At 38.6% G+C, this 12,863-nt stretch overlaps 1 protein-coding gene and 1 pseudogene across 1 annotated transcript in view; one reads left to right on the top strand and one right to left on the bottom strand.

Annotated features, from left to right (window-relative positions):
- LOC126144536 (uncharacterized) overlaps positions 1–12,863 on the top strand; it is a 191,867-nt gene that overhangs the window by 73,299 nt on the left and 105,705 nt on the right. The window contains exons 5-6 of the mRNA XM_049915497.1: positions 632–900; positions 10,594–11,069. Coding sequence (XP_049771454.1) covers positions 632–900; positions 10,594–11,069 — 745 coding nt within the window. The remainder of the gene's footprint in view (positions 1–631; positions 901–10,593; positions 11,070–12,863) is intronic.
- On the bottom strand, positions 3,946–4,063 carry LOC126163721 (5S ribosomal RNA; annotated as a pseudogene).

Below are 12,863 nucleotides of genomic sequence, written 5' to 3'. Positions count from 1 at the left end.
TGTGTCTATCCATTTAAGAGCTGTATGCCCAGAAGAGCATAACTGCAAACTGTCAGAATTATGGCCCAAACATTTGCAGAGGATTGATTTCAAGGGCTCATTTCTAGCAAGTTCTTTTCTCCTTAAAATATAACATCAAATTGGTCATGTTCCCTTGTCAGTGAAAGGAACAGTTTTTGTTCACAAAAAATACTCTCCTGTATTCTTTCTTTTGAAAATCTAATGCTGCTTTCTTCCAACTGTGTGAAATATTGAAGTTAATTTTTTTCTTTCCCTTTATGCATGTAGTTATATGATGTTTGTGTCAGTTTGTGGCTCAGCCCTACAGCAGTGATCAGTGACCTAATATTCATAGACAGTCTGTAGTAATATTTTCTTCTGACATGGACTTTGACTGCAAAGTGACAGTACATTAGTCATATATTCAAACTGCTGCTTTGCTTCAACTCTTGACAGAATGTGACAGGTAGACTGTTCAACACTGAAATACAATGAGTACTTACTATATGTTTATTTTTAAAATTACAATTAAAATGTACTGTTGATATATAATAGATTTCTTTTCTCCTTCCAAGTTTCTGAATGTGTATTGAATTTTTTTAAAAAAAATTGGTTTTCTTGCCCTTTACAGTGTGCTCTCCATTTCATGTTGTCTGATTCAATTGAATTTCACAAAAGAGGCAGTGAAAGTACAGACTGTTCAAATATGCAGTCTTACAGACAGAGAAGAATAAGGCGTGATGTTACTGCAGCAGCGGCTGCTAATGAATTTGCTTCTAATGATACTGCCAAGCAAGCTACTCCTTCAAACACTTCTGGAGAAATTAAGCCTCTTCAGGAGAAAGCTGTGGATAAAGATTCTGTTAATAAAATTGACTTTCCATTTCCACTAACAGTAATGTGAGTATTTGTCATTAAATGTACAATTTTCTTCTAAAGTAAAGTTTTCTGTTACAAGTAGTAGACAACAAGAGAGAGGTTTGTCCCTATTCACTTAACAGATAAATAAAACATTACTTGAATGCAGAGTTAAAACACATAATAATTGTGTATATTGCTCCATTATCTACCAGTCCTGGAAGACTTACTGTAAACATCTTTTTGACATTGCCAACAGCACCATATCAAATTTTTCAAAACAACTTGTGATCATTCAAAGTTCTTTCTGAATGGGTCTAGTCTCAACAAGCAGGGAGTGATCAGACATAGATGATGAGATTTGGGCTTCCTAAAGGATGCAGACATTCAGTGTCCCATTTGGGAATGAACCTCATTTTTGCAATATTAATGCCCACATTATTTTACAAGCTCACGACTGCCATTACTGTAACTTCAGAACCAACCGCCTTGGCTTCCTAATATGTTGATGAACAGTGTCTTTTTTCCAAAGCTGTTTGCATGTTTATTTTGTTACAGTAATGATGAGTTCAGCTTTCATTACCAGTAAATATGAGACTGAGATACATCTCTCTTTTTCTGTGTTACTGGTCAGTGAAGTTCTCATTTTCACCCATTTACTTCTAATCAGCCATTAAAATTTATTGCATGTGCTTGTGCAGAGTTACCCCATGCAAATAATCATTTGAAATAGTGCACATGATACCAGGTGAAATGTTCAATGTCTTTATCAAAAATGGTTGAAATGGCTCTGAGCACTATGGGACTCAACTTCTGAGGTCATCAGTCCCCTAGAACTTAGAACTACTTAAACCTAACTAACCTAAGGACATCACACACATCCATGCCCGAGGCAGGATTCGAACCTGCGACCGTAGCTGTCGCGCGGTTCCAGACTGTAGCGCCTAGAACCGCTCGGCCACTCCGGCCGGCTCAATGTCTTTATCATTTCATCCAGTTTCACTTAACACTACAATCACAATGGTTGTGCTGCTGTCAGTCATGACAGTCATGGCCTCTCCTCACCTCAAATTAATGCATCACCCTTTTTAGACTATCCTATGTGAATCACCAAGATGTTGACTGTAAAAGAACATCTTCACTCTAAGCCTATTGCAAAATATATCCTTATTTGCTAATATTGTTTCTTTCATATAATTTTCATTAATGTTATATTTGCAATGTACTCACATAAATAGCAAAACTAAAATTTGAGGAAGGTTTTGTCAGTTTATCTTTGTTCACTACTAGTATGTCACAATAATTCTTGCAACCTCATTTTATGGAAATGAATATAGCAATGTGTAGGCAATGAGGCATAATGAGCAAAAAGATGGTCAAAGTAAAAAAAACTATGAGACTGGTAAAATAGATCAGTGACAGTTTCTGAGAATTGATCTTTTTGAATCAAAGGGTTCTTTTTCACAATGTCAAAAATAAGGGAAAGTAGATAAATGATTCAGTCTGCATGCTGCATATAAGAGAACTATAAAAGTTAACTGGAATTTAGATTCAGTTCATAGAATAATTGTTAACTGCCTGTTATAGTCACTTCCTTTTTCTTTTTTCTTATGAATAAATGTCTCAGATGACAAATATATATTGTTATACAGAATAATCTGCTTATAGTCTTCATTATTATTTTATCTCTAAAGTGCTATATTTATTTTTGTCTGTTTGTGACTACTTCAATGCACTAAGCTTCATATACAAGCACACAGCATGGTAGAGACAACAATGGAATAGGACAAACTGCTGCTTGCCACATAGAGGAGGTGTAAAAGTAAATTTAAAAGTAAACTAAGCTACCAACAAAGTACTTCCACAGATGTAGGAAAACACACACGCACACACACAGACACACACACAAACACACACAGACACACACACACACACTCTTTTATACACCCACAACTCACACACTCACGTCCACTGTGGCCTCCAGATGCGAGGCCTGGCCTCCAGATACTGAGGCCTGAATGTGGTGAGCAGTGATATTGGCTGTACTGGGTATTGGATACATAAGAAGTATGGGGTGAGGAGAGGGAGGGATAGCAGGGTAGAGGTGGGGAAAGATACTGTGGGAGTGTGCACAGGGTGTATACGGTCTGTGACAACCGTGAAATCTAGGAAAACCCCTGTAATTTTTTCATCCAGGAGAAAATTTTTCATTGTTTTAGTTTTCAGTTAAATTTTTGTACTTTAGACTGGTAAGAACTGATACTCTAACAAAGAATTTTACTTTAGCCTGCTACTGCAAAATAATTCTGCAGCAATAAAACATAAATGAGAAAAACAAATAAAACTTAAGTTGCAAAGGAAATGAACCATTTACAACAACAAAACGCAGCACACACACAAACATCTGCCAACAGCAAAATGTGTCAAAGGCTTTACGATGAAGAGTATGCAATACTTCATAACAACAAACTGCTTCTGATGGGCGTGATGTCACAGTGGTTTATATTAGGTTCATTTGAGCAGTTGCCAGTGTGCTTATGCATATGCGCAGTTGAGTCGCATATGAGCAGTACCTTCTCCCGTTTCTGTCCATGTGAAGTGCAGCTGTTAGCTCTATCAGAAGTAGGAACAAGCAGCCAGATGCTACCAAGAAAAATTTTTCTGGCACGTCCAATCTGCCAGATTTGTGCATATGCAGAGCAGTATGAATTGTAATGAGATTAGTGGCAGTCTCCACGTGAATCATGTTTACGTTTAGTGATTTTGCTGTTTCCTCTTGGTTTACAGCTCTCTTGTCAAATGAAAACAAAATAGATTTCTGTGGTTGGGAGTTATAAAGTAAATTAAAATGCATTCACATAATTATGGAGCAGAAATCGATTGCACTCACTCCATCATCAGGCCATGAGTGGCCTACCGGGATCATCCGACCGCCATGTCATCCTCTGTGGAGGATGCGGATAGGAGGGGCGTGAGGTCAGCACACCGCTCTCCCAGCCGTTATGACGGTATTCTTGACTGAAGCCGCTACTATTTGGTCGAGTAGCTCCTCAACTGGCATCATGAGGCTAAGAGCACCCCGAAAAATGGCAACAGCACATGGCAGCCTGGATGGTCACCCATCCAAGTACCGACCACACCCGACAGCGCTTAACTTCGGTGATCTCCTGGGAACTGGTGTAACCACTGTGGCAAGGCCGTTGCCCACAAAAATCGATTGCAGAGTTTGAAAACCGGCATCCAGAAGCAGATTTCCAGAGTCAATTTTGAAATGTTTACTTGACCACCCAGAAATAGTATTGGAAGATCGGTTTACGAAATCTGCTTTTGGGAGCCCCATGTAAATGCAGTGAATATCTACTGTCATCAGCGGGCAAGATTACATCACCTGAGCTATGATTGGCTTACAAAGATGCATCACAATCTCGACTTCAGTGCTTCAGAAACTAACGTTCTGTGATTGGTGGAATTTGACTATATACTTTCGTAATACGAAAATATGCACCGTACATGTTGCTACAAATCAAAGATCTTTCTAAAACGCATTTTTTTCTGGGGTTCACTTCCTAAAGTGGTGGGAGGTTCTGTGCTGGTTTAATAAAACCTTAATCATTCAAAGAATTGATAAGTTTTACAAATCCAGGAACTTTTTTCCTTGTCCAGTATACAACCTGGTGCATGGATGTGACAGGAAGAGAATGGTGGGCTGTTAGTTGCAGCATATGGGGGGTCTCTGCTTGCGGATGGGGTGGGGGGAAGAGGACAGAAGAGAAGCAGTGAAGCGGAAAAGGGCTGTACAGGAGTGCTGGAGGCATATCTGGTGTGTGTGACACTAGAGTGGCAGCAGGGGAGGGGATGAAGGCAGGTGAGACCAGATACCAGTGAATGTTGAAACCAGGAGGGGTTATGGGAGGGAAGGGTATGTTTTAGGGAGAGTTCCCACCTGTGCAACTCAGAAAAGTTGATATTAGTGAGAAGACTTCAGGTGGCACAGCTGGGTGGTCCAGTTGTCTCTTGGCCACTGACTGATAATGGCCATCCTTGTGTATAGACAACTTGTTAGTGATCAAGTCAATTCCCAGCGGGGTCAGGGATTTTCTCTGCCTCGTGACGGCTGGGTGTTGTGTGCTGTCCTTAGGTTAGTTAGGTTTAAGTAGTTCTAAGTTCTAGGGGACTGATGACCATGGATGTTAAGTCCCATAGTGCTCAGAGCCATGATCAAGTCTATTTAGAATGCTGCACAGTGTCTTCACTAAGTTGGTAGACCACACTGTGGTTTTGACAAGTTGCACTGCTTTTGATACTTGTGACCAGACTGGAGCAGGTGGTAGGGGGAGGAAGTAGGAGACAAGTCTGTTACAAGAGTATGAGCCACGAGGCAAGTGGTTAGGAATGGAGCTGGAATAGTGACAGACAAGGGTTGGTTTGGTGGGCAGCAGGTACCACTGTGGGAGATATGAGGAGGATATTTGTTATTTCAGCACACAATGAGAGGTAGCCAAAACCCTGGCAGAGAATGTGATTCTGTTGGCTTTCTGCAGTCCTGGGTGGTATTGAATCATGAGATGGGTGTTCCATTATGGCCAATCATCAGATATGTGGGGGGATGATAAGTTACTAGGAAAACAAAGTGTGACAACTCTGTTTCTGAACAATGTGGGAGAGGGTAATTTTGGTCTGTAAAGGCCTCACTGAAACCTTCAGCATATTTGGAAAGGGTCTGGTTGTCATTTTAAATGCTATGACCATAAGTGGTTAGGTCTGTAGATGAGAGACTTTATGGTGTGGAATGGATGGCAGGTGTCAAAAAGGAAGTATTTTAGTGATTGACAGGTTTTATGTGGATGGAGATACAAATGAACCCATCTGTATGGTGAAGGTCGACGTCAAGAAAAGTGGCTTGTTGGGTTGAGGAGGACCCGATGGGACAAAAGGAAGCACAATTGTGAGAGGTAGTGTTGACATTCTGGAGGATTGTGGATGGTGTGTCCTCACCCTTAGTCCAGATCATGGGGGTGTCATAAGTGAATTTAGTCCAGGTGAGGGGCTTGAGATTCTGGGTGGCTGCACAGGTTTCCTCTATATTGTCTGTGAATAGGAATGTGTCACATGGGTGCCTTTGGCTGTACCATGGGTTAGTTTGTAGATAATGCCTTTGAGGGAGACAAGGGAGATAAGGGAGACATAGTTGTGGATCTGGTTGTGGTGACGAGAAAGAAAGTTGTAGGTTTGGAGTCAGTTGCATGTTGTGAAAGTTAGTGTACAGGGAGTTGACACCAACAGTGAAAAACAGGGTGTTTGGTGGTAAAAGGACCAGGGACTATGAAGAGTCAGCAGAGGAATAATTTATTTATTTATTTATTTATTTATTTATTTATTATTATTTTTTTTTTTTTTTTTTTTTTTTTTTTTTTTTTTTTTTTTTTGAGGTTAAATTATGGATGATATGCTGGAGGTGTTGGTACACAAGGGCATGGATTCTCTCTGGAGGGGTGCCACATCCAGCTACAGCAGGGCAATATATCAACATAAGGTGATATATTTTAGGCACCATGTAGAAGGTAGGAGTGTTGGGAGTGGTGAGTGTGACAAGAGAGACAGGTTCAGGGGAGAGAATTATGGGTTGGATCTAGGGATTTAAAGAAGGACTGTTTAGGTTCTGGTTTCTGTAGGGTGGCAGGAGAGAGTTTCTGAGGGTGTAGCAGATGTAGTTGGACCTATAACACAAAATTTGACACCTATGGGAGATGTGGGGGAGGGACACTCTTGCAGTGGTGGTGGATAGTGATAATCCAAGGTGTGAGTAGGAGGTGAAGAGATTGGATAGTTATCTGAGGTTGTTAGATTTCTGGAATGAGGTCAGTGCGGTGGGGCTTGTAGGTGGATGTATCTGACAGTGCGTCAAGCCTTTGGGCCAGGTAATCCCTGTGGTTCTTAACCACAGTGGTAGAGCCTGTGTCAGCAGCTAGGATTGTAAGGTCAGGATGAGTTGGCAGCTGGTGGATTGCAGTTATTTTCATGAACGTGAGGTTATTTTCCATGGTGAAGGATTTGGGGATTGATGGTGATGGGAAGGCTTGAGATTAGGAAGTTCTGTACAGTTATCAGATGATGATTCAAGGGGCAAGGGGGACTGATCATGGTAAGACGGAGGAGCAAATTAAGGCATGGTTCAGTATTGATTTTAGTTTGAGCCTGATTGGTATGGTTGGTGGCAAAAAGTGTTTCTACTGTAGGAACCAAGAGAAAGAGAAAAGTCGTTAACAAGGACAGCATGGTAGAATTTGGGTGGGGTAAAAGTTCAGGCCTTTGGAGAAGACTGGTACTTCTGTGTGAGTGAGGATTTTGGAGGACAGGTTCATGACTGTTTTGTGAGTCTTTTTAGATTCTGGGTTCTGTAGGATGATAGGAGGGAGTTTCTGAAAGCATGGCACATGCAGTGGGACCTACATTTGACCCCTATGAGGGCATGTGGAGGACAAAGACTCATATAGTGATCATAGGTTGTGATAGTCTAAGGTGTGAGTATTAGGTGAAGAGATTGGATAGTTTTTTGATGTGGCTTTGTGCATGCTGCTCTAGCTTCTGAAGGTCAAGGGTTTCAGTTTGGGAGATGGCGTGAAAGAATTCGAGTTTCAGAGCAGATGGTTTTACAGATAGAGTACAGGTAGTAAAAGAAGACTTTGCACTACTAAGTTGATTTACTTTAAAATTTCCTTTAAATGTGCCTGGTTTCCACTCAGCACTTCCTTTATGTGGTGAGCAGCATTCTGTATCTTATTTCATTGTTGTTACTCTATCCTAGATTTTCCATTGCTTAATTTAGCACACTAATTGATGTCTTGTACATGTGCAAGTATATTGGGTTACTTCAGCTGAAGATGCCAGTCATGTAACCACACCAGATAATGCTGCTTTAGGATGATCTAATATACTATTGGGTATGGGATTTAGACTACCATGTAATGTTCATGAAGGAGAATCCTTAATGGTTTTAAATCAGTTGCAAATACACCACACTGGAAATACAATAATGATAAAAGAAAATAACTAGATTTTATTCTCCATGATAAGTATGTAGTAGTTACATTTTATTGGATCGAAAACTATTTGTACTGACAATAATGGTTTGTCTCAGCATCTGGGTGAAAGATACAACGAAAGTATGTAGGGAGCTAGAGGAACAAATCTCATGTATTGTACAATATTCTTCTTGTCTTTCTCAGAGAAGCTTCCCAACAGAATGCCCACAGTTCTTTACATCCATCCCTGGACTCTCAGCTTTGTGACTATGTCACCAATTTAACATGTGTTGAATGAATTGTGGTTCATTTGCTTTAAGATAATCATTCTGTGATAACTGTAGACAGCAAGAAAACCTGAATAGTTATTCTGAACTAGAAAATGATATATAGGAGACAGTGTATGTCAAGTATGAGAGATAGACATAATGTTTTAAGTATAACCTTGAAAAAGTGAACTTGTAAGCATGAAAGTTGGTGGTGGTGTTAGTCTTTTTCTATGTATTTACCTTTCAGTGTGAGACATTTTGCCCTCTGATCTATGACTTCTTGGATACCTTGACTGTAGAAATCTGCATTTGGGCAGTCAAGAAAACAATTCATCTTGCTAATAACCTCACTGTCATTCTGGAAATGCCTGCCACACAATAGTTTCTTCTTCTGGGAAAAGAGGAAGATGTCACTGGCTGCAATGTCAGGAGAATATGGGGAGTAAGGCAAAATATGATACCCCAGAGAAGCAGCATGTGCGACTATGCTTGACTGTATTCCTTAACCACGTCAGGACATTTTGGTTGTATGCTACTGTGATGGTTTGAGTGATATAAGCATTGTGTGTTAGTGCCATCCCAAACAATACACAGCATCTGATGATTTTTACATTACTGTTTCTTGTGGCTTTGAATCCACAAGTTTCTACTGCAGTTTGTTGCATTGTCTCAAAATCATAGTGATAACACATGTTGTCCATCTTTAGGCAGACTAAGGGATACCAGTTGTTACTGTGTATGTATGAATTCTTCAGCTGCATTTAAATGTCTTCCTTTATTTGGTATCATTTTCAGTGCTACAATGCACCATATTCACCTCCTCTGTGAAAAACTAAGTAGGCCCCCTAATCCTGTGGATGACTGGGTACCACCCTAATAAACACTGATAGATGGCACAGTCAAATTGATGTCTAGAATCATGATTTATTACTTTCTGCTTATAGTATTGACAGCACCTGGTCATCAATATCTTGTTAATCTTAAATAAATGCACCTTCTATCTGTGCTGGTTTAATTTCATTTATTTCTAGCTCTGCATTTACTTTTCTGTGTTACTGCTCTGTAATCATTTTAAATTCTAAAGTGTTTTAGGTCTGAGACATACTGTGAAAATTCATCATTGTATGATAATCGGTGTTCATTTTCATTTTTAGTTTCAGTTGGCCTATGGTAAGCCTATTTTCTATTAATTTTTTCTAGAAAAGTATCATAATGGCGAACATACTCTTTCTGGTAAATTGTACTTCTTGTCATTTCAGGTATTAGTATTCCCATTGAAGAACCATTCTTTAATTTTTGAACTCCTTTCACATTCAGTTCCCCCATTATCATCTTGCAGTAGTATTTTATCAACCAGTTTATGCAACTCTTAATAGGAGTCTTCTGCCTCCTCACTGGTATGTGTGTGCTCTGATGGACATATTTTGAGTCCTTTATTATTCATAATACTGTTTTGTAAGATCTTTCATATGACTGATTTGTTGTAATAATTCTTATGTGCCGTTCTGAGCTCGGTACTTGGCACTCTTGGCACCTAAATCCATCAATCTCGCCCTGTCCACAAGTTATACAGTTAATTCATAATGTTGCCACGGTAATGATATGTCAGTTGAACTGTAAATGGCCACCTGGTTTGTGTATGTACTAACAGCTGGATGCTAATCTGTTACGAATATCACAGTTCCCTCTCTGAGTGATAGATGTCTTTATTAATCCATAAAACAATTTGCTTTGTGCAAAATTAATATCTTACACTGTAATTGACAATGAATTTTCTTTTACTCTATAATTCCATTTGTTTGTTAATCTTATATAATTATTGTTTTTACATACATTATAATAAAGAACTTTGTACATTACATTACTTTTTAATTCAAGCATTCTGTTACATTTTAAAAATTTTATTTTGTAAATAATTTTTTGTTGTGTTTTGAAACAGCAGATCATACCTATGACTTTTATATGTTGTAGTAATTTATTATATAATTTGATAACATTGTACAATAAACTCTGCTGCGTTTTAACTTTATTTGTTTTTCTGGCCAGATGCAAATTATAAATGTTTCTGGTTTCATAGCTATGTTCTAAACGATTTTTAACATAGTGGTAAATACTTTTTACATACATAACACTCTGAAAAATATATTCACACAGAACAGTTAAGATTTACAGCATTTTAAAAAGTCTTAAGGCAGTGAGCAGTTACCACACTCAGTTTTCTGCAGTCTAAATATCTGATGAAATCTTAATGTTTTCTTACATACTACAAACATATTTTTTTCCAACACTGTGATATAAGCAGCATACGGACTGCCATGTAATTTAATCTCATATGTACAATAGTAAATACTGCTGTATTAAATGTATGTATAAAGTTGGCATTCACACACTGTTATATAAACATCCCATTGGTCATTTTTAACTTTGAGTTTTGTGACTTTCAGTAATGTAACCACAGCAGAAGAAAATACTCCTCTCAGTAAGCCAGATACAGAGCCACCGAAAACAGAGACTACTGGACAGGTATCTGGTGACCAAGAACCACCAGTTATTGTGAGTCAGAGTTCTGAAGTGAAGTCAATCAAAGCGGAACTCGATGAGTCACTGACTGATATTGAAGAACCTGTAGCAGAAGTTAAAGAACCAGTGCTGGATGTTAAGGAACCACAAGCAAAGTCTATGCAAAGTGCTAAGTTAACACTTGGCAAAATTACTGTAGTGGAGCCAAGTCAGTGTCCAGTAGAAAATGGTGTTATTTATGACAAATGGGGTTCATTGAGTGCTGTAAATCTAATAGCAGGAATAGCCACAGGCATACAGACTATGGAGAATGTAAAGTTCAATGACATATATCCAGACTCTGCCAATGCAAACACTACTTCACTGGTAATGGACAACAGATGGGCAGCAACACTTGCAGGTAAAACTAAAATTCTTAGTTATGTTGCAGGACTCAGATACATGAAAGCATATGACTTTCTGTAGCTGTTAACTAATTATTTGTGAAAGTTAATTGCAGTTTTTGAACTTAATACATTGTGACTTCAAAATCAAGTCTCGACTCCAAAACAAAAAATTAGATATTACTCATCTGAATTGCTACTGATGTTAAATTCATTCTTTTTTTATTCATTTGTTGTTTAAAACACAAATACCAACTTGTAAACATAAAATAAAACAGTCATTTCAGATTCCTCTGAGTTGTTGGAAGATAGAAACATCTGCCCCTAATCTGTATTCTGTGGACTACTGTGAAGTGCGTAGCAGAGGATACTCCCCATGGTACCATGCATTAGGGTTTCTTCCCATTCCATTCATGCATTTAGTTTGCGAAATGAGTATTTAAATGCTTCTGTCCATACTGTAATTGAAGGAGTCAGAGGAAGAAAGTGCTAACTCGCAAGAGCACGATGTTGTGTTATTGCATGTTATATGTTTAGTTGAGTTAGTAAATCATAGCCAGCCAGGGTGGCCGAGCGGTTCTAGGCGCTACAGTCTGGAACCGCGCGACCGCTATGGTCGCAGGTTCGAATCCTGCCTCGGGCATGGATGTGTGTGATGTCCTTAGGTGAGTTTGGTTTAAGTAGTTCTAAGTTCTAGGGGACTGATGACCTCAGAAGTTAAGTCCCATAGTGCTCAGAGCCATTTGAACCATTTAGTAAATCATAAATCACAATGGTTTATTTGTAACTTTGTCTATGAATTATTACACTATTTTTGTAATAATTCAATTTGTGATGTGGGTGAAAAAGGTGTAAATAAGTCCTAGAAAATTCTTTACTTGTAGCATTGTCCCCATGATTGTGGGTGAGCAATGTCTCCATTAAAAAGTGCCTCGAAAAGTTGTTACAACAAATATATGATTTTTACAGACTTACATCAGAGAGTTATATACCAGAGATGCTAAACATGAGACAGAAGAAATTACTATTGTAATGTTCAGAAAGTAACAATAACCAAATCTAATTCAAGTAAAAAAGGCCCCCTGGAAAGTTTTGTTGTGGGTAGCATTTGATGTAGGATGATAGAAATTGTGTGTATGTTTTTGTTTTTTTATTAGCTTCAGAAGTCAGATCTTGACATTTCGTCCACAAAGCTTCAGCTCCTTCAAGTGTGGCCCTTTTACTTTAAGCCCTTTTCTCTTCTCATCCTCAGTACTCACTGGACTGGCAAGGATAACATACAGACTATCATAATTCTTGCAAATGCCTGACCCTGATAGTTAAAATACAGTATTATAAAATGGACCAATATCCACCTTTATCTGTCTTCCCTGACAGGATACATGTTTCTTCCTTTGCAGCCCTGTAGAAAGCAATCATGATTAATAGCTGCTATATTCAAATCATTATTATATACTTTAAGTGTGTTTGGCATTCAACTATAATGTCTCTGGTATGAGGTGTGTTTCTGCTAAGTTCACAGACAACCTGGGCTCTTTCTTCTGGAATATGATTTGGACAATTTTCATGCTCCCTCCGTTGAATGTTTTTTTGTGGAACTTGACTTGTTTTAATGTGTTGTTCAAATCCCACCTCTTATGTTGACCATGCACTGCCACAACAGTCTTTGTACACACATACAGTGTAACATTACTTACTTCATTGTATAAATATTCTTCTTTGGGAGCACCATCGACTCAAGGATTCTTGTGTTTACAGTTTCTACTGTTTAACTATCTTGAGAACACAAGGAGGTTTAGGGGATGTGAACT

This window comes from Schistocerca cancellata, chromosome 2 (genome assembly GCF_023864275.1).
Source record: "Schistocerca cancellata isolate TAMUIC-IGC-003103 chromosome 2, iqSchCanc2.1, whole genome shotgun sequence".
Lineage (NCBI taxonomy): Eukaryota > Metazoa > Arthropoda > Insecta > Orthoptera > Acrididae > Schistocerca > Schistocerca cancellata.
Note: the sequence above shows the minus strand (reverse complement) of the source record. Positions and strands in the feature narration are given on the sequence as shown.